Below are 27,280 nucleotides of genomic sequence, written 5' to 3' on the forward strand. Positions count from 1 at the left end.
ACATATGTTTCCCTCTCCAGCTCGTCCTGAGTTGCAGCCGCGAAACTTAATTGTTGTCCTTCCATGACTCTTGATGCCTTTGATTTTAGTCTGTTATTTTCTAGATTCTACCAATTTGTTATCGAAAAATGAATATAAGAAGAACGCATTTACTTGGTATGCTTTCCATTAAGCTTATCAGTTTTCCTTGTGTAGAAATCAATAAGTGATTAAAATTAAGGGTTCGCTTACCTATTCACTTATCCATTTACGAAAAGTATTGCTTCTGGTTTTTGTTCTTATTGTTCATATTTATTTATCAAGTATTGCAATTCATTTCTTCAACAGTTAGCTTGCCTACTACAGACAGACACCTACGCACAGGAAGAACTAAAGGAACAGCAAGGCTGCAAGGACATTTGGAATAGGCATCGAGGGTGGATGTGTGGGAAATTAAATTTCTTAATAGTAGAATTACAATTCGGTTGAGGGTCTTAGCTTGCTAACGACTACTAAACACAGCTACTATGGGTAATTTCAATGCTTCTTTAAATCTAATTATGTTTTTTTACTTCGCTTCCACATATACATATTTGCTTAGCTCTAAAATACAGCAATGACTAAAGCTAAATAATGCTGGAAATGTGGAAATGAAACGCAGGTACAGTCACTTCACTCCTCACTCTATCCTTCTTTTTGGTGCTCTCCCCCCATTGGCATACGAATGATATGGATGAGATTTAAGTTTTGTGTTCCGCTTTATAAGTAGTTGCTACAAAAGTCGTCCATTTGATTGTGATTAGGTTTTGGTTTGGTGAATCACCCTGTAGTTTGCATGCTTATCGGCTAATCGGTAAGTACAGTTGACTTCGTTAGATTCGCTCATTACTCGGTATAAATTCGTATTTTATTCAGAAGAGAAGGATGCGGCCCATGGTGGCTCAGCATTCGTCGTCGGTGATTGTGTAGCCGCCGCGGAACTCGCTCAGTGGCGTAGCATTCGTCGTCGATGGCGTCATGAGAGGCGCTCCCTGGAAGGATATGGCCAGTGGCAGGGCCGAGGGGGCGCACAGGCTCAGGGCACTTCGTCCTTCCGTCACGGATCGGAAACGCAGCGGGCGGCCAGAGCTGCAATGGGATGGCAATAACAAGGTTATTGGCTTTTGCCTTTACAAGTTATTTTTTCTATACAAAAAAGATTCGGAGGAAAGCCCACAAGTAAACATGTAAGGTTACGCAAATTATTTGTTCCCCTCATAAGTCGGCTGAAATGTTTGTGCCATTTAGTCGCGGAGATTCTCCAGAAGCAGATATACAGTAGCTCAAAATTAATAAATAAAATAGAAAATAATAATCGAGGCGGGTAGGCAATATACTCTAATAAAAGAGTTTCGATATGGTGCAACAAAATCATGCCCAGGAGAAGCAGCAAATATGGAATGATTTCTGCAGGACACAGACTTTCACCTAGTCGTCAACCAGGGGAAATCTCTCCGAATAAAGAGCTAAAGTTCAGAGTATAAGTTGGTTGGGATATATAGAAGTTATGTTTCTAAAACCAACTAATGAGAAATTGTTTTAAAGATCTCTTTATGCGTCCTGCCAGAAACAGCTTAGTAAAACCGATATCTCTGATATGAAAAATCAAAGTTTCATTTATTATGTTTAATATAATAAAAAAAAGTTCAATTTACTCAGTCATTTTTTAATTTTTAATTAAAAAGACTCCTGGTGAAATACTTTACTTTACTTTATTTCATTGCTAACCGAGAAATATAGAAGCACTTTGGTATATTGAATTTCTCCTACTCCTTGCTTAGTTCAACCATATTCTCCCTAATTTATTTGGACAAAGCTCGATGTCTAATCGCTGTTCATCCATTAGCTGCCACACACACACATACACACCGCCTGCAGAAGTAGCAAGCATTGATTTCAATGCCAAAATACAGATCCCTTAAAATCAATCATACGTCACGTTGCACATCAATTGCCAGCAGAGTGCACTCTCCGGAACAATAAATTGTTCTCCGATTCCCAATTCACCTCCCTCCACAACTGACTTTGGTGTCCAACTCACCGTTCGCAGTTGCACTTCAGGAGGCGGATGAAGGCCGCCCGGAATGTGCGATTGAAGATGGTGTAGATGATGGGATTGATCGTTGAGGATACGTAGCCCAGCCAGAGACAGGTGTTCACCACGTGCTCCGGCACCTGGCACTCCGGGCATGCGGCGAAGATGATGTTCAGGATGAAGAACGGCGACCAGCAGAGCACGAAGGTGAAGAACACCAGGCCGAGCACTTTGGTGGCCTTCTGCTCGGTGGCCACCGCATTGGCCGACAGACTGTTTCTCTTGCTGCGATTGTTTAGGAAACTGTAAAAGGGAAAGTAAATTAATGTAATTACAATAAGTATTCTGACCGAATTATTTCATTTTTATTTAACACTTTTCTTGACTTTTCTTGAATTTCAAGCATCACTCACCGCAAATTGAGCGTGGGCGTTGCCACGCGGTTTAAAGCAAATTTAAAGGGCCGCATTTTGTGGCGCTGCCGTTCATCAGGTTTCGAGGCCGTAGGCCTCACCTGCTCCAGCTGATGATTGCTCCCAGCCCTCTGACTCTGGTTGAGGCTCAGGCCCTGTCCCTGAATGGTGGCAATGTTCATCATTCCGGTGCCATTGCCCCCAGGAGTTGTGCAGCTCGCTGTCGCAGCAGCAGCCGAACCATTGCCACCTCCTCCTCCTCCAGGTCCAGATCCACTTCCACCCCCGTTCCCATTTGTCGGGTAACCCAATTGTGGCTGAGAGATGCTAACACGCACAGAGGCCCGTCGGTTTGGATGGCTGTGGAGAAGAACGAAGAACAGGAGTTGAAATATGAGAGAAGCAGGAGTAGAGTAAACTCAAAGTTAAGCTTGATGAAAACCAAAATTAAAAAACTATTTTATACTCTTATATCTATTATATTAAATGTTTAAAGTTAATTTAAAAATCAAATTATTCACCAACAAGAAAGAATAAGTATTACGAATAACATTTTTTTCTCTCTCTGTATAAACAAAGCCGCATATTTAGATTGTTTTCTTTTTTTTTGTTTAGCGAGTGTTTGATATTAGATTTGAGTCCTTTGATTGCCAGGACCCTTCTGACTTCGACACCAAACTCAACAGTTGATAAAATTGACTTTTAATGTAATGAACGGGGGCAGAGGAGTTTCCGGGGGAGACAGCCAAATGTAATGACTTTCAGTTTCTCGGGTTTGAGGCCTGTGAGGACCGTCTCCACCAGGATCTGTTTGCATACGTATCCTTATAGAGCTTTGGAGCTGGCAATTTAGCTAAACGCTTTGTTTGCCAGATGGGCGGATGGAAATGGAAATGGTTGAGAAAACAGCCGTCAGAGTGACGTATTAAATGAAAGTTATGTTAGTGCTAAAGTAGAATAACGAAAAAGAAGTGAGGTCCCATTTAGGAGGGATTTCCCCAAATGCCTAGCATAGAAAAACCAAGGGAGTTGGTTTAAAGGAACTTTATTTGTGTGCTACATACATTGGGTTACTTGTAAAACTTAAAGGGAAAAGAAAATAAATCGGGAAAATATAAATTCCAAAATGCATCACCTAATCAATCATATTTTATTTACAATACTTTACAAAAAAAAAAAGAATTGCTAACAAACAGAGAATTGCTCCGAAAAAGAGATCCAGATTTAAGCTTATGCATGAATAAATCGTATCCTTTTAATATTATAATTCAAGTAATCAAGTGACACCAGATTAAGTGACTCAGACAGCTGATAGCTCACCCCGAAAAACTTGGTGACAAAATGTAGCTAGCTTTTTTTTTTTGGAGGCCAACTAAAGGATTGCATTCCTCAGCCCCGGAATCCTTGCATTTGAAACGATGAGGCGGGCAGGGACTTTGTAACTGTTGCTGCCTCAGCTAATAAAGCATAAAGTTTTTCAATTTCTGACTGGCGCCGGCACAGAGGCAGAAACATTTAAATAAGCAGCGCCCAAGTGGCGTCAAATGTCCAACTAATAATTTGCAAAGCGAAAAGTTTTCCAACCCCTGCTCTGAGCCTTTTTCCTTCCTTTTATTTTTTCGTTGTAGTAAGGGTGGAAAAGTTGTCGCCTTTGGCGGGTGGAGTCGTAGGGATTCAACCTGAGCTCTGGGCTCATTAGGAATTCATATATTTATGCGGAAACTTGTTCGTCACACGCCGAAAATTTCAAAAAAAGGCGGAGCGCATAAACGTGACATTCATCAGCGTTTGCTTTTTGTCCAACTCGAGGACTTACTTCGCCTCTGACTCTGGTTATGTTAGAATTTCTACTGACAAGCAGCAGGCAAAGTCATTGCAAATTTCTGTGGCATTTTTGGCTGCACTTTGCTTTCATTGCGGATGCTTTTTGGCCGTCATTTTATTCGGAGAGAGGCAACAATGTTGAATGCCACATTTGTTCCATTCTTGAGGCTTCCCTTTTTGCATTTTATGCGATATTTATTGTGCCCTGGCAGCAACAATGTGGCAGCAGCTGAAGTGGTGCGACAAACGGTTTCGTGTTTGCATCTTTTTCCGTGTCCCGCTGCACCACATGACGTATGAGTGATTTATGTGCAACAGACCAGACGATGCAAGGCGTGCCAAATTATGTACGATGTATACGCCATGTTGTCCGACATTTGTGAATGTGAATTTAATTGCTCCAAGATATATAATTGATTGTTCGGAGCTTTGGAAGGGGACGGTGCTTACCCGTGCTCACATAAAGTCTGTGAATATACTATTAAATATTTAAATATTTAAGGCCACAACTAAATACCATCACCTGCATTAGTTACAATCAAAAAATTCGTCCATTTTCCAAGTCTTCAATTTAGTTGATTCACTATGATTTCCCTTATTGTAGAGGTACATAACATGCATATGTCAAAGGACACCAAAAGACCCTAAATCAAATGCAAACAAAACCTTCTTCGGAGCAGGAGCAGAGCAAGTCCAAGCCAAACGGCAACAAGAAACCCTCTTTGCACTAACACTTCAAATTATGTAAATTTCCCAAAACGAAAGTAGTCGCAAAAGTTGCTCATAATGGCGCCGAAAGCTTCCCCCTTCGCCTCCCGGAAAACTTCACCCGGTGGAAGGGAAAGTCTTGTAAAACAAATGTAATAAATTTAAAAGCATTGTATGCACAGGAGATAATCAACATGTTATTTGCTTTTATTATTTCTCGTTGTTTTGGGGTTCCTTCTGGTCTGCTGCATTGATTGGGGAATTTGCTTTACGAGTCCTGTGACACGACGGCGATTTGTCTGCGGTTGAGCCCACAATAGTAGCATTCAATTTCATGGATGATTTCGATTTGTGGTCAAGATGGCATTCAAATTCAAAAGGGGAGTACAATAATTGGGTTTCAAAGCACATCTAATTAAAATCAAATGCTTTTCACACTGTCCGAACTTATGAAATATAAGTTAGTTTACAAAAAATAAACGAAAATACAATTCCAGAGCTCTATTTAATCGACTTAAATATTAAAAGTGAGTCAGAGACTTTGGAAAACCCTAAAAATAACTTAAATATTCCAAGAGTCTGGGGGATATTATTCATTTTTGAATTTGTAATTTCCTCTATCAAAATCTAATTAAATCATAATTGATGTAAATGATAAGACGAATTTCTTAACAAATATGGCATATATATTTGTCTAGTATTTGTGTCTAGATTCTAATATAATACTAGTAGTAGCTTTGTTATCACTACACTGCACTATGTGGAATTTGACCCGTTTTCGTGGCCAAAACTCATTTTTCGCAAGTATCCAAATTTGCGTATTTTCAATGATACAGTCGAATCCCGATAATTCGTACCCCGCTAAATCGAAAATCGCGATAATTCGTAAAAAATTCTGTCCCCTTGAATAAAAACTCGTTAATTCGTAAAAATTCCATACATTTTGGTCCCCTCGTTAATTCGTATTATTTGGCGCAACGCAATGAATATTGAACGTCTTATAAATCGTAATTTTGTTTCGTAACCTCTTATAAATCGTAATGCAATGCGAAATTTTTTGTAGATAAAGAACCGTTAGATTTTGCAGACAGATATGCCGCCATTATGTCGCTATGCATTATGAATTTTGTGTTTCTCTCGCTGTTTTCTTTTAGTTTGCTGATTTTTTTCGGAGAGTAACATCGTTCTGTGAAAATGTCACAAAAACGTACGCAAAATACGTTATCAATCGCGCAAAAACAAAGCATTATTTCGGCGATTGATAATGCAACAAAGAAAATTGAGGTGGCAAAACAATTCGATGTCGCTCCATCAACAATAACATCAATTCTACAGAAAAAATTAGTTTATAATGCAAGCCAATTTTGGAAGAAGTTTTGCCCAACAATTCTGAAAGTGACCAAGCAATCAAAAATTACCAATTATTTTAAAGCTTGAATTTTTGTTTTTTATAATTTAATGTTTCTGCTTAATTGTTTAATTTTTTGTTACTATAATTTTATGTTATTGTTTTATTTTCCTTTAATTTGAAAAACGTACAAATGAATGTACATACTTATAATGTTTGTTTAATTTTAATTTAATTTAATTTTAATTAAAAACTCCGTTTATTCGACTCTTTCATTTTTGAGCCCCGTTAAATAGAAATCTCGATAAATCGAATTCCCGTCTAATTCGTAAAAAAAGTGATCCCCTTGCCATTTCGAATTATCGGGACTCGACTGTACCATGTTTAGAAATGATCAAACTGCTATGTTACATACCTAAAATGTTAACTTAACAGTTCAATGTTAAAATAACAGCTGTTAAAGTCAGCTGTTGCAAGCGATCACCACGGGCTGTCTTATAAGTTGACTTTGCGGTGCAGTTTCAAATTGGCATATCTCTGACATAAAATCATTAAATAACCTAATTTAAACTGAATATTAATTCTTCAGGTTATTACTATGTGTTGATACTAATATGTTGCGTGTTGCGTTCGTATTTTTCTAAAAATTTGTACATTTATCAAGTGGTGTCCATTTGTCACTTTTGGAAATAAAGTTGAACTTTCCAAAGGGTTTTAAAAAAAGGTTCAAATTGTATCAGCGAGTGTCCATATACATGTTGTAGGTTTGTCAATTCTGAATTCAAAATATATAGGCTCATTGTGCGTTTTTTGCGGTCTTTTGCGTAATTTGAATTATTAGGAAGCAACATCTTGGTCAGAAATGCAGAACTGCTAGTAGTGTGGCGTAAGCAAGGGAGGTTCAATTTCTCCGGAAATATATTGTGGAACAATCAAACTCCGCAGAATATAAGGTTTTCTTAACCGTTAAAACTGATATCGACGTTAGGGAAGACGACAATACATATTTTTTTATAATAATAATGAAATTGTTGACAATGATGAAGTTAATAATTAACATGTAGAATAATAAAACCAAAAATAATGATATTCTTAAATAACTTCTACATTTATTATCCGATCTGAACCAAATTTACAGGACACATTTAAAATAAGAAATTCATCCTGTGTTCCAAAATTGGGGGTTTTTAACTTGAAAATTGCTTTAAATAATCGATTTTTTTTCGATTTCTGTGGGCGGAGGGGGGCGTTGACACGCCCACTTTTCTAAAATAGCTTCCTATAGTCATAACCATAATTATATAAGAAACCTGCAGTGAAAAATGTTAATAATTTCAAAAATTTTAATTTTGGCCACGAAAACGGGTCAAATTCCACATAGTGCACTGTCGCAATTATTCTGATCATAATTTGCATTGAGATCACGCAGAGCTTTTAATTAAGTTTTCAGGTGTTACCCACTTACCTGTCCATTAGGTTGGGGTTGCCGCCATGCTTCCGCCAGAAGCTGCTGGACTGCGCCTTCCCGGTGGAGTGGCTACTGGAGGCTGGTGAGGACGAGTGCCGGAGGATCCCTCCGCCGGTGAACCGGAAGCTGCTGCGAGCAGTCGCTGAGCCCCTGGTGCCACCTCTTCCGCCACTGCCATTGGCCACGTGACGGAAGCTGACACTGCCGATGCTCCTATTGCTCGTCGTTCGCTGTTGCATTAAAGGACGCTCGGCCGCCTCCATGCCACCACCCCTGATCCCAACACCAGGTGCTCCTCCAGCTGCACCATCCAGTGCATTTCCGGCATTGTTGAAATTGCGATTACTGTCGCTCATTGGCAGAAATTTAGAATTGCCGCTGGAGAAGCTGCTGTGCATTTGCAACTGTTGCTGGCTATGCTGCGGCCTTATAGTGAAGCGTCCACCAAGCCTGGCAAAAGAATAGGATTTAAAGGTGAGTACACTACGCACAAAGTATTCACTTTACTTAATATTATTTAGAGAACATATAGTTTAGAACATATCTGATTTAGCTAAGCAGTTGTAGAATTGCTCTTTAACTAATATATATTACTTTAAATGTTATTTTAGTATCTGTTAAATTTGTCAAGGTAGTTTTGATTTTCACAAAATACAACGGAATTTTGAGATTTGTGAACACACATTTTTTGGAATATGTATATTAAAATTTCTGCAGAACCTATTTTTAGTGTATCTGAAGTGTTAAATGACAAGAGATGACCGTGCGAACTGGTGGTTGATTGAGTTAAGGCTAATTTGACGCGCTTGGCCAGGTTCCTATTGGTCTCCGACAGCCAATCAGTGGCGAAAATTGCCTCGTTTAAAGGGAAAAAATAGATTGAGCCCGGAAGTCTGAGTCCCGGAAATTTACTGAAAACCTTTGGAAAAGTTTGCAGTAAAAGTGAATGAAGTCCGTTACATAGAATAATTGAACAGTATTGATTAGTTGAATTGAAGAGAGTCCACCATGGATGGAGAAGCTTCATTAACATGAGACTTTATTGCATTACTCTATTTTATTGGATCACTTTTCTGATGTTAATTGCATTTCAATGTCAAGGAAGCTGTTCATATACACTAAGAGAGATTCTCTCTATTTCTTTGCTTTACCTGCTTATTATTTTCTACCTTTTTTATTATACTGTTTCATGGGTTACATGCACTTCTTTCAGTGTACTCACCTGCGGAACAGCTCGCTCTCCGGATGCTCGGCCGCAAACCTTGCCTTCTTTCGGAGCAGTGGAATGGTCAGGGCATAGGTGGTGACCATCATCAACATGGGGATGTAGAAGGCCACAAGGGAACCAAACACGAAGAAGGCTCGATTGTTAATGACACAGACATTGGGCTCGGGCATAATGTTCTTTTCGTTGACCAGACCTGAATGTCCAAGAGTCTAGTAAATAACTTCCTGTAACTTGCCATCGACACACTTACCCAAAACGGTTATCGAGCTGGAAACCATCATGGCCATCACCCAGACAATGGCTATCTTGATGCCGGCCAACCGCTTTGTGGATCGATGTCGAGAGCCCAAAGGATTCCGTATCCCTAGGTAGCGGCCCAGGCTGATAAAACACATGTGCAGGATGCTCGATGAACACGCCAATACGTCGCAAGTGACGTAAATGTTGCACCAGGTAAAACCAAGCGGCCAATATCCTGCAAAGCAAAATTGAGGAAGCTTAATAAAAAATCTGCACCAACGAGAGCTGAGTTGCACACGCTCTGAAAACCTACTGGATATATGTATCTAAAAGTTGAAAGAAAGTTTAATAGAGGCGCGGCAGGTGCTTCCCACTGGTTAATTGATATTTCAAAGCGGAAGGTTCCTTGAAAACTCTTTAAAGGGACTCTAACAAATGGAATTGTTTATTGCGATTTGAGGGCAGGCCAAGTCCTTGCTAGTTGCAGTCTGTGCAGCAATGTGTGGATATGAAGAAGAGAGTGTAAATGAAGCAAAGGCAAAAGTGAATGATAATGTCCAATTCAGGATTTAAAGTCTTCAAAGGTTACATTTAAAGCTTGAAGCTTAACATCGATTGTGGGACTAAATGGTTTACTTTATATAAAGGTAATAGAATAATGCCCATCAAGATAGTCAGTAATCGGTGATGATTTTCCAATCTGATGTGTCACATTAACTCGCATTCAACCCGTTTGTGCGTCCTCTGCTTAACACTCGACTGACTCATTCACCTTGACATCAATAGGAGGAGCAGACCCAGCAAAAACTCAATTGCTGCCCTGGAGGGAGTCGAATTCAGTATTAATTAGTACAAATTGCGCTTAAATGCGTCGGGTGTTGCTGGATGTTGGGCTATTCGACCAGAGACAGGCACATGAGGGCCCTTTCCCTCAAACAAAAGCAGACAAAAAGGACACGGTGGGTGGCTAAGGGGTGACCATCATCGTATTTAGTTTTATGTCCTTGTCACTGACACACACACTGCCGGGGATGTGAGCAGGGGGTCCTGTCAATGTGTTTATTACGCATACGCCATGTGGTGCGGCGAGGTGATGAGAAAACTCGAGTGGCAGACACAGAAACAAATACAGATGCGGTCAAAATAATATCACAACATATAGATTAAATAGTCAATCTACCAGAGCAAAATATATCATGGTCAGTAAGAAACCTTTAACCACAGACGCTTGGTTTTTAAAGCCTCGTTTACGAGAATCAATTAATTTTGTTTTTAATTTTTCTTCTGTATGATTTTTCCTCTGGAAAGAGCTCTTTATATAATGCAATTACCTTTAAAAAGAGGCAGAGTTATTTGCTATTTTTTAATGCTTTGTCTTTTACAAGCTACTAAGATTTTCCCTGTATGAAATTCATTTAGTGAACATTTAAATCTGAAACTGCAGAAAGTATACATATTATAAGTCTATAAAAAATTAACTTTTTAACCGAAGTTGTGTCCTAAAATAAATGCCAGGTAAAGCCCGAAATTCAAAGCCATGCGAAGGCATGCTTTAATTTATAGCATACTTTTAGTTAAGTCTGTGGTAAATTTGGTTTTTTTTATTTTCCCGACCACTCCGCAAATCCATACAACACTTTTAATGGCTTTGACCTGCGAAAACAAAGCTAATGTGGCTACAAAAGTCTGTTTCGAGCTTGGCTTCAAATTCTAAATGCCCCGAGTGTGGGACATAAATAAATGCCTGGCCCAAACAATAACTAATGTTTATATAAACTTGATGTTAAAATAAACTAAAGGCCTCCGGCTGGCCCCATTTTGGGCTTAATTGTTGGCAAATGCTCAGGCAGATGTTTTTGTTATTGTTTGCTGCAGAGGCTAAAACCACACTTAAGGCTTTTAGTTACATTTAGTTTTCTGTTGTCGTCGACTTCTTAGCACAAAAAAGACCAAAAATAAAAGAGAAAAGTGGAATAACAGACCTTGCCCTTAAGTCCTGCGACTGCGAATGGGCCTTAACAGTGACGCAATAAGTAAGCATTAAAAAAACAGTTGCATAAAATGCGGCGCGGCCAAAGTGCAACCGAAAAATAAACAATAGAGTCGACGAAAAAAGCTTAGCAGCGGAAAATGCATAAAACCAAGGGACATGGAAGGACTTTAAGGAGGCGCCCTTTGGTTTAATCTCGACATCTATGCCTTTTTTGGGTAACCATAATGCTAAATGAATTTCCATTGCCCAAATTTACTTGTGCACTTTACATTTACTATTTAAACTTTGAAAATCGTGAAAAGTGTTGCATGTACATATATAAATTCATTTACAGAACTATTTAATTTTACAAATTTACAAGAAATAACTTTTAAAGTGAACATTGGTAATTGAAACTTCTGGCGCTAGTTTTACATTATGTTTTGTTTGTTGTGTAGCATTTTAATTCAGAATTAATATACATAAATATTAAAAATGTAATATAAATTAAAAGTTCTTTTGATTTTCCTAAAACGGAGACCTTTTCCATGGATCTAAAGCCAAGCGAGCGACTCGCGTAATTCGCTCCCCTAACTAATGGCCCAAAAGTAGACTTTACATTATTAAAATGTCAGCGCACTGGATGCAAACTAATGTGCTCCAAAGGAAAATGAGTTTTCCACATGTTGTTAATGTGCTTGGACTGGCACTCAATCCATTTAGATGCGATGAGTACGGGTTTGGGTTTGGTTTTTCGGCTGGGGTCCTGGCAGGACGATGAGTGCACGCCTAATTTATGCGAACGTTTGATCTGTTTATGCTACGTTGGCTTTCTCCCCCGTCCTGGATAAAAATGCCGGAGAGGGTCCGGGATTTTGTTTTGAGGTTTTATCAGTGCCATATGCAAATTAGTTGGAATGTGTTTACCGAACATTTTACATATTTAAAGGGCAATGAGTAGGGATTCCGATACTTGGCGTTTTTTTCTCGTTTTAAAGATTCCAAGGAATCCAAGATTAAAATTTCCCGACATTAAGTGATTTCCACACACACACACACCACTTCTATTTCGCCACTCAAGTTTTTACAGCTGCACTGGAAAAATAAAAAATAAAAACCGCTGGGGAGAACGTGTAGAAGGAAGAAATGAATTCCTAATTCAAACATCAGCAAAGGAAGTCACGCGTTTGTCATTTTAGTTTGTTGCTTCTGCTGCTTTCGCGGTTGTTACACTGATGAAAAAGGTATAAACATTTTTTTTAAATTTTTATTTTCAAGCTATAATAAAAAAAAAGAATTTTCAAATCTTTCATATCCATTAACTTGCATAAAACTTGAAATGTAACATTAAGTTCTTTAGAATAACTATGAAAACGAATGGTAATTATAATTTCTATATTACGGAAACCTTCTTGAGTTAAAAAGTTTAACAAACTATAATAAAAACAAGAATTTTCAAATTCTTCATATCCATTAACTTGCATAAAACTTGAAATGAAAGATTAAGTGCTTTAGAATAACTATCAAAACGAATGGTAATTATAATTTCTATATTACGGAAACCTTCTTGAGTTAAAAAGTTTAAAAGTTTTTAAAAGTATTTAAAGTAAAATATATCAGTCTAAAGTAAACTACTGATAGCTAAGGACTTGGGTATTAATATTTTTGATTGCCATTCGATGGGCAAGTGTAAGTGAGCCAAACCGGATGCAGCCAACAACTCATGACAAGGGCGGAGCCGGAAGAGTGGGTGTGGCAGCGACTCGAGATGAACGGCGAGTGGAGAGGAAATGGCGTCGAAATAATTCATGTGCAAATGCATTAGTCTCTGACTTGCATTGCCACTTGATTGCCGAAGTACACTCGAACGAGAGCCAAGTGGAAGATGAAAACTTTCCTTAGAGGAAGTCACTAAATGTCATATTAATACAAGTTCCATTGTTACGCTATGCAATTGAAGCGATGAGTTAAGAAGGCCAGAAGGGTAAGTGTAAGTAACGTTCGAATTCGCACTTATGAATTAATTATTGAAAACCATTTACTCACCCAAGAAAGCTGGTATGGCACCCATGGGCATCACGAACAGACTGACCAGCAGATCGGCTATGGCCAGCGAGAAGAGGAAGTAGTTGGTGACATTCTGCAGCTTTCGATCCAGAGCCACTGCCAGGCACACGAGGATGTTGCCCAGGCCGCCGGCAAAGATGAAGAAGACCACAAACAGGAAGAGCCAATCGTAGCCGTGGGGACTGTAGTCCGAAAAGCTCCTGGTAACCCCCATATCGCTCGATGTGACTGCGGTGGGGGGCACTGCTGTGGTGGTCAGTGCCGTGTAGTTGGACAGAATCATGTCCAGGCTGGTGCTTGTGGCATTTCCCATGGCGAAGGTGTCGTTGCCGGGATCCATTAGATCGGTGAGGTTGAGGAAGGACCAGAGGCCATCTTGTAAAGTGCCCAGTTCGATTTGATAGGCCTCAAGCTGGCTGCTGTTCGAGGCAGAGTCGTCCCCCGGCTCAGCCTGGATTCGGAGGAGTGGTGGCTGCAAGTGGCAGGGAAAGGGTTCCTCCTCTGCACCCGCTCCCAGCTCACAGTGCAGCTCACTTTCCTCTCTTCCTCCTGTGCTGCCGCAGCTCGAACTATCACTAAGTGTATCACTCGCATTATCACTGAGGGCCTCGTTGATTGCCAGTCGAAATTGCGCATACGCCTCGTGTGGCAGTCGCAACAGTCGCGCCTTCAGCCTCAGCGAGCAGGCTTCAGACAAAGGACTCTCCCCATCGCATCCATAGGATGCCGTCTGCCCCGTCTCATCGAATGTTTGCAGAGCACAGTGGAATGTGTTGTTGCTGCCACTGATGATGATGCTGTTGCTGCTGGCAGGCAGGATGTCGCTGGCGGGCAGGATGCTGGAGGTGTTGCCATTGCCGTTGCTGCTTTCGCAGCTAATAAGCGGCTGCCAGACCTCAGGCCGAGTCGCCTCTTCCAGGCGGCAATTGAAGTGTCGCTTTGTGAATGCTGCTGCCGTGTCAATTGCAGTTGCTGCTGTTGCTGATGCTGATGCTGCTGTAGCTGCTGTTGTTGGTCCAAGACCAGAGTAGCTTTGCATCTCCATTTCATTCTAAAGCTGTGCGACTTTCACCACGTCAACAACAACTCCCTGAAGTGGCTGTTGTTGAGTACCAAATAATTGCCTAAAAAAATAGAAAAGAATATTAGCATCAGTTGGTGATGTACAAGTCATTACTTCAAGTTCTCCACTGGGAGTGTTTGCATGGCAACCAAAATAGAGGCCCCATCAGCGATTAGGATACATATTCTAATTAGAGAAAATAGAGAAAATACATTGGAGGGGGCGTCTGTGTGCGCCTGTCAATAGATGACAGCTGAAGAGTTGAGCTCGATGGGATGCATCAGATGATGGAGATGTTGATGACGATGGCAGTGTCAACAAGCGTCGACTGGCGACTCGATTTGAATCCGCTTGAAATGGCACCGCGAACAAAGAGTCCTGTGCCCTGGCACGTCCCTCCAACCAACCCTCCCAACTCCCCCTTGTGAAAACAGCCTTGAATGAGGCTTTTGTGCTTGTGTCAGTGCCAAATTCAGCCGTCACCCACGCGGTCTCCTAGAACGCGGTTGCCTCTATTACAATTTTTTTTTCTCTGTGCTTTACTATATTTTGTTTTCGTTGGCGGCTTGCACAAATTTGTTGTCGCCCCTGATAATGAGTTCCCACACTCGCCCGCACTGTCCAAAAGTTAATTAAAAATGCTGCGGTCCCACAAAGATTTATGCAAGCACTGTGTCGGGCAGTTGCATTCGGTTAACTTTTGGTGGTGTCAGAATACGAAATTTAAATTATGGCCAAAAACTTTGACGGAATACTGCAAGCGAATTTTGTTGTCGCTCTACGAGCAATGGTCAAAACTTGATAACTATTATGATCGTAAGTTCTTAAGACTTTAAGACACCTAATATCTGATGATGATGATGTCAATATAATTTAAAGAACTAAATACAGAACGTGCTAAAGATAATTGAAGCATTTGATTCATAAACAAGAGTGAATTCTAATATGAATCACGTTTCTTCTACTATTTTTTACCATATCCTTTCTTTGACCAATATTCCCTTACAGAACAAATATGACGAGAGTGCGCGCGGCAATATTGTACAATCACGAGATATGCATTTTCTAAAACTATTTTTTTACATCCACAAAGTGAAAAGGCACCGCCCTGGGATATGAATTTTGGCTGGGACCCACCAAAAAGTGCACAAACATTGCCGGCAAGTGATTTGGCCAATCAACCGCAACAGTGTCGGGGATGGGAGGGGTTGGTTCGAGGGGGAGTGGCGTTATAGCCAGGATGCCACAGGATGGCAAACACATATGCATCCGCCCTTGCCATTATATACATTTTTTTTCTGGCTTCCGTGGGAAAATGAACATTTTTTCCTTCGGTTAACAGTAAAAATGAAAATAAATGGGACGCGGTCGCTTTGTTTGGGAGACCTTGCGAATGTTTGGGTAATGTGATTCCCTTGTTAAATAATAATAATCCTTGAAACTAACTTTAGTAGCCATTTTAAAGATAGAAAAATATTTAATTTTTAGATATTTCTTTGAATTTGCTTCAGAGGTACAAAAAACATTGCCAGAAAGTCACGTATTATTCTTCTTCAAATATAAAATAAGAAAGAACTTAAAGATGTGTAAATAAATAATTTAAGCACATTTCATAAACATTTTACTATAGCTTCTATGATATAGCTCTTCCTTTTTTATAAAAAATAGTAATCCTAAAATTGTATGATTATGATTAAGCCTTAAAGGATATGGAAATAGGTTGGAAAATATTACCATTATAATTTTGTTTTGTAGAATGCAACATCCATTTCTATAACAATTTCTATATGATATACTAGTTCGGTTTGACCCATAAAATACAAGCACGATTTTAGGGTACATCATAGTCGCTTTGTATAATACATCAATTTATCTTTTTAATAAAAATACCCAAGTTTTATGTTTTTTCCATTGCTTGATGACATTCAATTTAACGCTTATTAAAGGGTTATTTTTTGGTAGAATTGGTCGCCTGGACCCTTAAAGGCCCCGAAAGTAGGCCAACCACAGTGATGACTTTGGTAAACAAGGCTGGGGCTCCCTTATGCATATGAAATGCGCTTTGACAGTGCACTTTGCGACTTAATTTGAGTGGCGACGGAGCTGCATCCCGCATCCTTATCCACCTTCACATGTACGGTACACCCACACACATAAATGTGTATATCCACATCCTAGTGCGACATGGCTTTAATGATGTCGCTGCAATTTAAAGTCGAGGGCTCAGGCTCTTTACTGACTGACGAGGCGTTGCAACGCCTTTGTCTCGGTGCGGGTGCGGCAGAAAAGATACATTTATGCAGCTGAGAGCAGGACGAGTGCCATAATTATAGCTGCCTTTGCCTTGATGTCAGCTAAAAATAATGATGTCGTCCTTCCATTCTCAAGAAATCAAATTCAACGCAGAATAGCTGTTAAGCGCCTCAAGCCCAACACTCTTTCTGAGGAACTTTAAAATATTCGTATGAAGATAATTTAACATTGTTTAAACATTTCTCCTTGAACAAGACAAGCAGCTTAAGGGAAGAAATAGAACTCCAGTATCTATATACATATAAGTCAGATATTTAATGTCTGATGTAATCTGTAACTTTTTGTCATATGATGTACTAATGTAATTAAAAATACTTGATATTCTTTCAAATATTTTACATATATAAATTCGGTATCTAGATTTACAGATTTTCCTCATTAATTTATCCAAGCTGTATCGATGGCACTACAGCGTGTGGAAAAACTTGTTTTCTTGCCAACTTTTTGCTGTCCATGACTGCAGCAAACAATGCAAAAAATGCAACAACAACAACAAGCACTAGAAAAAACTAGCAAAAACAGGAAAGATAATATTTGCTTGAAATTCAATATTTGCTTTATGGTTTTTATTGTGTTTTATTGCTGTTCCGCGGCCGAGTGATGCGCAAAGTATCGGTTCAAGTGGAATACAACTTTTCCAACTGATCTGTGACCAGCGGCTCTCGGAATCCATCTTATTTATCTCTCCGAATGTGTGCTACCAACTGTGTTGACATTGTGTTTTATTGTTATTTTATCCACGGTTGGTGGTGTTGTTGCTGCTGCCACCGCTCGTGTGTGGCTTAATTTGCGGTTAATTATGCAATTAATTATTAACGGGGCGTTGCATTTTCCATTTTCCATTTTTCCACACCTTCAGAATCTTTCTCGGTTTCCATTTCGCTTTATTAATAGACAACATTTGATAAGTATACATAAAGGCATACTATAGGATACCCTTTCTTGGCCGGTAATATTCAAGCAGCCGTATCGTATGGAATTACAACAAATTAATGGCACCCCAGACGTTTTGTTGTTGTCGTAACAGAAAACCAGAGCCCTTGAAAAATATGATCCATGAATATGATAAGCGAGAGCAACAACACTTTAATTGGACGGTGTTTTTTGTGTTTAGTGATTTGTCAAAAGTGTCGCCGGTTTCCCATCCCTCATCATCAATTACATCATGTCCGACCATCAAGTGGCCAACAAGAATTTGGGCGGGAAACTTCATTAAGCGACTACGCCTCCTTGGACATCCGCAATACGCACTTTTCCAGTATAATCGAAAGAGATGAGTACACACAGAGAAAATCATGAATGCATGCATTTTGCAATATACACATGTGATTTTTTTAATATCCTGACGCTAGAACATATATATATCTAAATAGTTATACAAAATAGGACGTTTTTAATTTCGCCCATAATTTCGATATTAGCATTACCGATTAGTTGAATTAATCACAAGAATTCGGGATTAATTAACAAGTGTTTTTTTGTGTTTCTATAGAAGATTATTCTAATTGTCCATTAGATCAATTTAAATTAACACTTGCTTAAAAACAAATTCAGAAATAAAAGTGTTGTGTTTTGATATAAACTAATTCAAGTAAAGTAAAGTAATGCCATATAGATATGCACGTTTTTGTTCTCTGTGTATAGGACGACGGGAAGGAATGAAGGAGGGAATGAGAACCATTCAGAGAGAAGGATTTTGGTTGCTGGGACTCCCCTATTTTCGCCTGGTATGCAGTTAATGAAGAGAAATGGCCAAAAGTGTTTTATAAATGTTTGCCCTTCCAATTGCTTTGGCTTTCCTTATGGGGTATGCTTACAAAGTCGTGGTGCATGACCATATTTTTTTAAGAAAAAGTTTTATCGGAATAGTAAAATTGGTAATTTTTGTTGGTTGTTTTTTAGTATACATTTTTCCTTAATACGTTTTACTTAAAGTGTATGAGAAAATAAACTATAAAGTATTAATTTGTTATTTGGTATTTTTCATGTTCTGTCGTATAGTGAACTCATGTGTGTGTTTTTTAACAGTTATTGAAGTAAAACAAATGATATAAATATACATTATATTAAGCTATTACTTTAAACATTATTTGTTTTCTTAGTTATTTAATTAAAACACATTTGTGGCGGTAAGTAAGTGTGTTTCTAGTGCCAACCTGTGAATTGCTATGCATTTTTAATGTTGTTTTATTTTCATTGCTCGAACACATAGCTTCCTGTACTGCTGCTTTTGCTGTCTGGCTTTTTGCGGTTGTTTGCGGAAGTGAGCATCAATAAATTTTCGTTTTTTACGTTTTCGTGTCGGTATTTCAGTATTTTGGGGCATTTTTTTCGTTACAAGTCCGCCTCTCACGCATTTTTCTAATAACTTGCACGCTTTAATAGCGATGCCAGTGCAAAGATATGAAGCAATGAAACCGACGGCATTAACTTTTGTGAGATATATGCCAGACCATTAATCTGACTGGACCCCGAATGTAAATGAACCCAAGGAGTGCACTAAAGTCGCTGGGAATCCCCTTTATCGTTCATTTCTAGTCACCGTTCATCGCAGATATGCGAGGCACGTTGCAAACCGAAACAAATGAACCCGAAACCGAAAGCGAGACAAATAAGCCACAGTCGGAAAATAGATAAAATGTGCAGCGTGCATTGAACTGTGTGGCTGCCACCAGCATCGATGGCTTTCCATTAATATTTGTCATTGCATTTTCATCCAATTGACTGGCGATTATGGGATTATTGAAAACAAAGCCATGAATATTTCAAAAAATTAAAAACATTAGCTTTACAGGTATTTAGAGGTACAGCAATAATTAAAAGTACATGTATTACTATTAGTAATTACTTTGTAGTGTTTTGCATTTGCATAGAAATAAGGGGGATTTAAAAACATAACTTTTATTTATTGCTGTAGATAAAAAAGAAGATAAAAAAATGATATATACTTATTGGGGCACTTATGTATGTACTGCAATCGAAACAGAATATGACTGGCAATAGAAAACATCTTAAAATAAATGAACCTTTAAAAAGAAAGCAAAATAATATTTTAATTCGAAATATTTTGTAAAACTATTATTCTTCATTTGTAACTTGTAACAAAAACTTCATTTGTAAGATAAGATAAGATAAAACTTGAGATATTTTTAAAATTGGCGACATTTTTATTTCAAAAAAGTAACATTAAGATTAAAACAAGTAGAAAAGTTGAAGTCAAAAGTTACGTCTAGCCAAAGCATTACATTAAATTAAAAGAAACATGGATATGGCTAATTCCCTTTTATTAATTATGCTAAAATTTTTAAAATTCTTAATTTAAATAAGGCGGAATGCATAAAAAAATGTTGGAAAGTGATGAAAAATGTGGCTAGGAACATGTTGAGCAACACTTATTGGCGGGACTAATACAAGATGTTGGAGAAACTTTATTCGTTAATAGCTCCCATGTTTATTATCTGATTTTGTTCAAATTGTCAATTTTACTTTAAGACCAAATGAATTCGAATACACTTTAGTATCCCATGATTTGTGAGAGAGAACGTGTGCCTGCCGAAATTGTAAAACAAACTTTGCCAGAGACCTGCAGATCTTATTTCTTCAGTCACACGTTCAAAAAATGTATACACACTTATCATAAAAAAGATAAATATGTGTATGCATATGCTGTGTGTGCAAATGTAAAACCAGTAGGCTTCATTTATATATTTCAACAGCATACATTCCCATTCCATTCATTTTCACAACATGAAAATTGCATTTAAAATGCGAATGTCTGGCGACGCTGACAGCTCTCAACAAGCCGCCTAGTTTACTCAATAGTTCAATCAAAAACGCATCAGATATCGCAAAAATAGCTCCAACGATTGTGTCATTGGGCGCTAATAGCTGACTGCACTTGACCTCGCAGGGAGGATCCGGAAAAGGGGAGAAACATATATGGAATGGCTTTATTCTGTAGTTTTCCGTTGGCTCGAATTAAATTTGCATAAATAATTGCGAAAACTCTCTGTTTGCCTGAGGTGCGAGACAAATTTAATGTTTAAAATCCAATTTCGCTCCAAAATATGATGGCGGTAACAACTCTTCTGGCACTTGGCAGGTTTTCCTCTAACCGGAGAACATTTATTGTCCAGATTTATGGCGGAAAATGTGAGACCGCTTCACAAAAGGCAAGTATGTGGAAATCTCGAAAATAAGACTGTGGAACTTAAGCCGCCCGCAAAAAGTGGGAAGATGATTTAGGGCTTCTCATTGCAAGCGGAATATTTAATTTGGGAAGTCGAGAGCAGAAATACTCTCCAACAGACATAGGTCTAAGATAACTGAAAGAGCAACAAAACAGTCAGCCAAAAATAATATTTTTGCTGCCTCTCTGATGACAAATATGTAATAGAGAATACAAATATTTCGAGTTAATAAATTTATATCTTAACTATAGTTAGTTTGGGATAAATTTTCAACTGGTTAACTTTTTGCAATACATAGTTTCTCATAGTTAAAAAACAAATCTTTTCTCAACACACACGTAAAAGGATAAATTTGTCCATATACTAACTAGTTAAAGGCATTTTTCTTAGATCCAAAACACCGTTTGTTTCTATTTTCTATGCCCCAAGATTCGAGGAGTGTTCCACCATGCTATGGTGCCCTGTGGCACATCATTTGCTGGAATGGCGAGAGTAAGTTGCACTAATGCACATTGAGCTAGACATTGTGGCGGAAAGTAGTTCAAGGCAGTCGTTGAGCCCAAGACCGTGCGAGTCCTGTGTTGGTTTTCCCTTCACTCAAAACACCGCCCACTCTGGCCACTCACTTGGCAAAGTTTTCTTTCGCCTGCAATGCGTTTATAATGAATCGCAGGACAGGTATGAAAGGCTGAGAGCGACACATCGCGCATACGCCGCGTTATCCGCAAAAACAAGCAGAAAATGGGAACGGGAAACGTAACGCAGAGGTATTACGTGTACGGCGCGTGTTTGTTTTTTATTTATGCATGTTTCACTTTCTGGCTTTCATGCTTTTCACGTTGCCATTCATTTGTTTGACGACTCTTGTTTGCTGGCAATCAGCCAAGGCTAATAAAAGAATAAAACATTTAGACTGCATGCAACTAATTTTTGGTTGAATTGAGCATCCAGCAAGTACGTATACATTCAGATATATTATTTAAAAATGCCGCGGAGATGTTTTCCCTGAAACCATTGGCGCACCAATCGTTGAGCGAATGGAATTTTATATGCAACTTGACTGATTGTAATTTTATGTTACTTTCTTTGGGTTACCCAAACGGAATAGGTTCATTCGCTTCATCTGTTTTCATCTTGGCTATTTCGTCGTTCTGCCTGACCAATACAAATCTGTTATACTGCTTGGCCAAATCGGAGCACTGCAGGGATTCGTTGGGATACCGTTGGTAGCAGTGGATGACTTCATCCTCGAGATTTTTGATGTCGCTTGTGCATTCCGTTGACCACGTCTTTGGCTTGCCGAAGAGCTCCTGAATTCGTTTCACGGACTGATCGAACTGAGATTCCTCGGCCTCCGAGGAGCGCTTCTTCCAGGACTTGGCCACGTTAACAGCCTGCACTTCCCCTGCCTCTATCGCCTTGTGTTCCAATGTACTGGCAATGGCTCCTGTCTCGCCCCTCTGCCTACACGTCTCGCAGGTGTTTGTCCCGAGTTTCGCGTTTTTGGATGTGGCTTGGTTAATCCGATCCGCCACATCACGGGTAATCTGGATGGGATTGGCCAACTGCACTGTCTGTGGCTTGCTATTGCTGGCACCCATGGCGGAACATTTGCAATAGGAATACTCAAAACTTTTATATATTTAATGCCCCGCCGATTCGGAGTTTATGTTAATTTATAGTGACATTTGACCCAAAATACAAAGGGATACGGGAGAGTGTGAACTTAATTTTAGATTTCTGTGAATTTGTTTACTATTGTATTTTTGAGCAACACTCAAGATACCTGGAACTTTAAGGTAAGTGACTGCACTTTCAAGAATTAAGTTACATTGTCTACTCATGTTCTTACATCATATAATATTCTTTTACACTTTAATATCACTGTTGTATTCATCAGCTTATTGTCACACTATTCTAGGAGGACTCCTCTACTCATCGCGATACATCACCTTCGTTACCTTTCTGAAAAGTATATATATAATATGTTCAAATTAAGCGTCCATTGTCTGCTGCTACACATGTTTTGCGACGCGCTTTTGCTTTTTTGATGAGGGAATAGCAAAAAAGTTAACTTTTGCTGCCATATAAGGTTGCAGCTCCGCCACGTGCCCCGCACACCTGCGCCCCGTGCCCCACGTCCAATGCCCCTCCGGGGAGATAGACTCCCTCGTTTTGCGGCGTCTTAATTGTGCTGTCAATCATTTTGCATATTTGCACAGATCCAACGGAAAAATAGATGAAAAGTGCGCGTAAAAATTAAATGAAATGAAATAAATTCGTGATGGTCAAGCGGCGAGCGGAAACACAACAAATTGTAATGGGAAATGAATTTAAATATATGCAAAATGCGCACAATGAGGATGCTGAACAAATAAATGCGTTCGCGCAAAAAACTGACAAATCATATGAAATCGCGAGAGGTCGCACATATTGAATAACGTTTATTGATTGCCAATACTTGAGAGCTCGTGAGCAATTTACACAGCAGCCAATTAAATGATAAGCCAAAGGGGGGAGGGGGCGGATTTTCCGAATGCCCGTTTGGCATAGGAATGTTTCAACAATTGCTCAAAGTCAGCGAGCAAGACGATTAATTATCGGCGTTGGTTCATCGATCGATCGAATGAATGAATGAATGAATGGCAGGCAGGCGCCCAGACAACTTGTTGTACTTTGGGCCATTTCGAATCGCTAACTAAACACACATTTTTTTGCGCTAAACAAATTACCAAAGTGTTTTTAGAAACATACCAAAGGCATATTTTCTATTTTAATTGTAAGGACAACAAAACAACTAATTGAAATCTGAAAGATATTTATTTTGATTTTAATATAAATATATTATCAAACTTAAAAGAAAATCATAACATTATTAAAGGGAAGGTTTCCATTTAAGAAAATTAAGATAAACTCACCATAGATAGAGTAAATTATATTAACTTTAATTTCTTTACGAAACATAGTTGTTTTAACTAGAAAACTTTAGATACTACTACAACTTATTTAAATCTGAAAGATGAATAATGAAAATCTTATCTTTCTGTGTATTAATTGCGAAAATTTGATTTAATATAAATATATTATGAAACTTAAAAGAAAATCATAACATTTTGAAAGGGTAGTTATAAGATTTCTTTTTGGTTTCCTTTTAAGAAACTCAATTAAATTCACCATATATAAAATAAATTTTATGATTTCAAATTTCTTTACGGAACATATATGTTTTTAAGTAGAAAACTTTAGAAAATGTTAAAGACTTAATCGAAAGAAAAGAGAAACAAAATGTTCAAACCTATTTTTAAACCAAATCCGATTTTTATTTGTTTAGATTTATGCATCAGATTTTTGATTGGAAGTACAAACATAGTTCAAAGCTACATAAATAGAAAAGTTGTTTGGGGCATTAAATTTTTTGCACCGTTGGGAAGAGTCGTAAAATTCACCACTTAACTGTAAGGCGATTAATAAAGGCGGCGCATAAGGTTGAAATTTATATGTGGGAGAAGGGAAGGCGAGCATCGTGAATGAATTTAAATTGAATGCAGTACGCGATTAGATTTTTTTCTTAGTTAATTTTCTGGTTTGCCCGTATGAAGCCCATAAATCTACAGGACCAGATAAATAGAATTGAATAAGAATCAGGCCCCCGGGAGAGATAAATGCTCATACTTTGTCTGAATTTATATCTTTTGGTTGCCGCACGCCAAGTTCAGCACAGAGATGATGATGGGATGGTCAAAATATTTAAAATATTTAATTGACGCATAAAATATTGATTGTGTTGATTGAATCTTGATGTATAGTACATGTGCTGAATCGAATTAATCTACTTGGGCGAAATATGTTATTTTAAATCACTTTTTGTTTGGTGAATGATCTCGACTGTTGGGTAAACATAAGCTGAAAGTAAGCTTATTTGAAAATAGGACAAAAAAACCAACGAAAAGTAAAGTTAAAATGAATGTGAATATGTTTTAGAAATATATACATTTTCTAAGCTCTTCTTTTTAACAGGTACATTTGTTTAAAGTCATTAAATAACCTTCTGATTTGCGGCTAACCTCAGGCGTAACCAGAGCCCTTGAAATTCACCCCAAGCCCCCCCGTGGTGTCACACACACACACACAGTATTTCTTTTGGCCAACCCGCAATGTTAATGGTTAACACTTGAGCCAAAAGTGCCATAACTTCTATGCCTGTTGCTGACAGACCCTCGAACCTGGCTTAAACACCTTAGACTCTGGAGAGCGACAAACGAAAAACAAAAAAATTACCGCCAGGTAATCAGCGTCAGTTTATGTTCATTCGGTCCACTAAACTTTTACGGCCTTTCCACTTATCTGGCAGGACAGAATTTGTCTACGGACCGCGAGGAAATGGCTTTAGCTCCATCTTAATGACAGCTGCTCTGATAGCAGGATCTGGGATACTTCCCAAAGGCCGGCATAATTTCGTCATGTCCTTTATGTCTCATTAAAACTTTACGCACATCAGCAGCAGCAGGCAGCGGTAGCAAAAAGCTTAATAGTTTAATTTCCCGACAAGCCCAGAAGAGAACAAATGGAAAAAGGTAGAGGTTCGCTCCCAAAAATAAATAAAAAAAGGTAAAAACAAAAGGTAACCAAAAACAAAGAGAAATGGCAAACATTTGGTTTTCGGTTTCTTGGCAATAAATCTTCTTTTTCTGCTGACATGTGAGTAATCATGTGCGAGTTGGGGTTAGATCCCAGATAGGAAGTGCAAAAAGCGAGAAAACGGGGACAGATTGTGAGATTCCTTAGCTTTAAGTTAATTTTCGCTCGGTGACTTTGGTCCTGGATAAGCTCACCGTTGTTTTCCCCCCTTTCTCTGCGACTTCTGGCCAATATTCTGTTTAAATGCTGTTTACTTTTCGTTACTAATTTTCTCTGTGAGTCACGACGTGGACCAGGGACATTGTGAAAATTTGCTTTTAATTACGTAATCGGTGCAATGTTTTTTTTTTGCCCCTTAGACCGAGCTTGGCTTAGACACGCTTTCCGTTGGCTCTTTTCTTCCGGTGGCCCTTATTTGCACAGACACGAAAAACTCGACTACAAAAGGGAGCATTTACACCTGCACGCACACACACACACATACCCAGAGCAGGTGAAAAGCACTTTAAGCTATTTATTTTAATTAATTAGCATTTTCTTGCGTGTTGTGTTTTTCTTGCATTTTACTTATTGTTTCACTTCAGCTTAATTAAATAAACTGAGCAAACTGAGTTAAAAAGTAAGAAATGTGAGTAATGTTTTTAAGGCAACATATTTAAAATTTGTAATTCGTTTCTATTTGTTTTAAATTCGTTATTGATCAAATGTACTTTATATTTCTTTTTAATTGACTCCTGAAATTATCCCTATATATGTATTTAAAATAAAAGTGTTGTAAATTAACTGTAGACCTTCCAACTCCCGTATGAACTTAATAATTCGTTCCGGAAACATTCACTAATTCAGATTATTCAAAATAAGGCTACTAGTGACAAAGTTACTTACTTTTTATTCACAATTTCCGATGAGTTGATAAATCCATTTGGCGCACATTCAATTTAAATTTAAGGGTAAAATAAACCTTTATTTGTGGTTTTATTTTGATTTTATTTCTTTAGGAAATGCCCCACATTCTGTTACTTAATATTTCACATTTTAAGCTTATAATTAGATGCAGTTGCATTTATAATTTTTAAAGCTTTTTTAATAACTTTAACCCAAAGCCGCACATGTGAGCAAGTGTTTTTTTTAATGTTTATTTTCTATTTTTTTTTATATTTATATTAGAATAGCAGTTGGCAAAAACAAACATTTGTACCTACAAATTTAAATATAGCCCGACACATTTTCGATTACTTTTCCAGTCATGACATCCATTGAAAATTGATTAGCTTATTCGATAACACGTTGTGAGTTTTTGTATTATTTATTTATTTATTTATTTCTGGAGTACTTTTCAGTGTTTGAATATATTTGGGTAGGAAGCAGTGAACTCTCGGAGGCGAACCAAGCGCGGCGAAATTTCAAAACAAACTGACTGTGTGAATTTTCCAAACTGGTCCATTGGCTCCGACAGCCAAGTGGAAAACAGCAGCAGCGCCGTCGACTTCGCTCGCTCTCTTAGTTTTCCGCTCATCTCTTGCTCTCTCTCTCTCTCTCTCTCTCTCTCATGTGAAACAGTGGGAAATTTCCCAGCCTTTGTTTGGGAAATTCTGCGTGGAAATTGCCGCTGTTCTATGGGCCGCGAGCACGGAGTGTGGGCAGAGTTGGCCACGTGCTTTGGCTCTATCCATGACTGTCAACATTGTGGACGTGATTCTGGCACGGGTTCCCGTCCCCTCCGAATCGTGCGTATTTTATGAATGAATTATATAC

General features: G+C 38.5%; 2 protein-coding genes across 3 annotated transcripts; both read right to left on the reverse strand.

The window, feature by feature from the left end:
* Positions 1–269: 269 nt before the first annotated feature.
* On the reverse strand, positions 270–26,994 carry 5-HT2A (5-hydroxytryptamine receptor 2A). Of its 2 annotated transcripts, none has more exons than XM_020957316.2 (8): positions 26,411–26,994; positions 13,301–14,445; positions 9,293–9,517; positions 9,037–9,235; positions 7,812–8,264; positions 2,467–2,826; positions 2,060–2,356; positions 270–1,107 (listed from the first exon to the last, which is right to left on the reverse strand). In XM_020957316.2, the coding sequence occupies exons 2-8, from the start codon at positions 14,364–14,366 to the stop codon at positions 921–923; spliced, it is 2,787 nt and encodes a 928-aa protein (XP_020812975.2). In that variant the 5' UTR covers positions 14,367–14,445; positions 26,411–26,994; the 3' UTR covers positions 270–920. The 2 variants fall into 2 exon arrangements, with proteins under 2 accessions (XP_020812975.2, XP_086686158.1); XM_086830032.1 differs by having other exon boundaries at positions 26,728–26,940.
* Positions 21,143–24,532, reverse strand: LOC110187838 (uncharacterized). Its single transcript, XM_086830033.1, has one exon. It carries the CDS (start codon positions 22,486–22,488, stop codon positions 21,979–21,981), a length of 510 nt encoding a protein of 169 aa, XP_086686159.1. The 5' UTR covers positions 22,489–24,532; the 3' UTR covers positions 21,143–21,978.
* Positions 26,995–27,280: the final 286 nt, after the last annotated feature.

The sequence above is a fragment of the Drosophila serrata genome, unplaced genomic scaffold, assembly GCF_035046125.1.
Source record: "Drosophila serrata isolate PLE 108 unplaced genomic scaffold, ASM3504612v1 contig_228, whole genome shotgun sequence".
Lineage (NCBI taxonomy): Eukaryota > Metazoa > Arthropoda > Insecta > Diptera > Drosophilidae > Drosophila > Drosophila serrata.

What these genes read in the sequence shown, in the direction of transcription:
- 5-HT2A (XM_020957316.2), bottom strand. Translation starts at nt 14,366, where the DNA reads ATGGAGATGCAAAGCTACTCTGGTCTTGGACCAACAACAGCAGCTACA. An exon ending in TGCCATACCAGCTTTCTTGG is followed by an intron (nt 9,518 to 13,300) that starts GTGAGTAAATGG and finishes TTTGCTTTGCAG; the next exon opens with GATATTGGCCGCTTGGTTTT. An exon ending in CAGCTCGATAACCGTTTTGG is followed by an intron (nt 9,236 to 9,292) that starts GTAAGTGTGTCG and finishes TTGGACATTCAG; the next exon opens with GTCTGGTCAACGAAAAGAAC.
- LOC110187838 (XM_086830033.1), bottom strand. Translation starts at nt 22,488, where the DNA reads ATGGGTGCCAGCAATAGCAAGCCACAGACAGTGCAGTTGGCCAATCCC.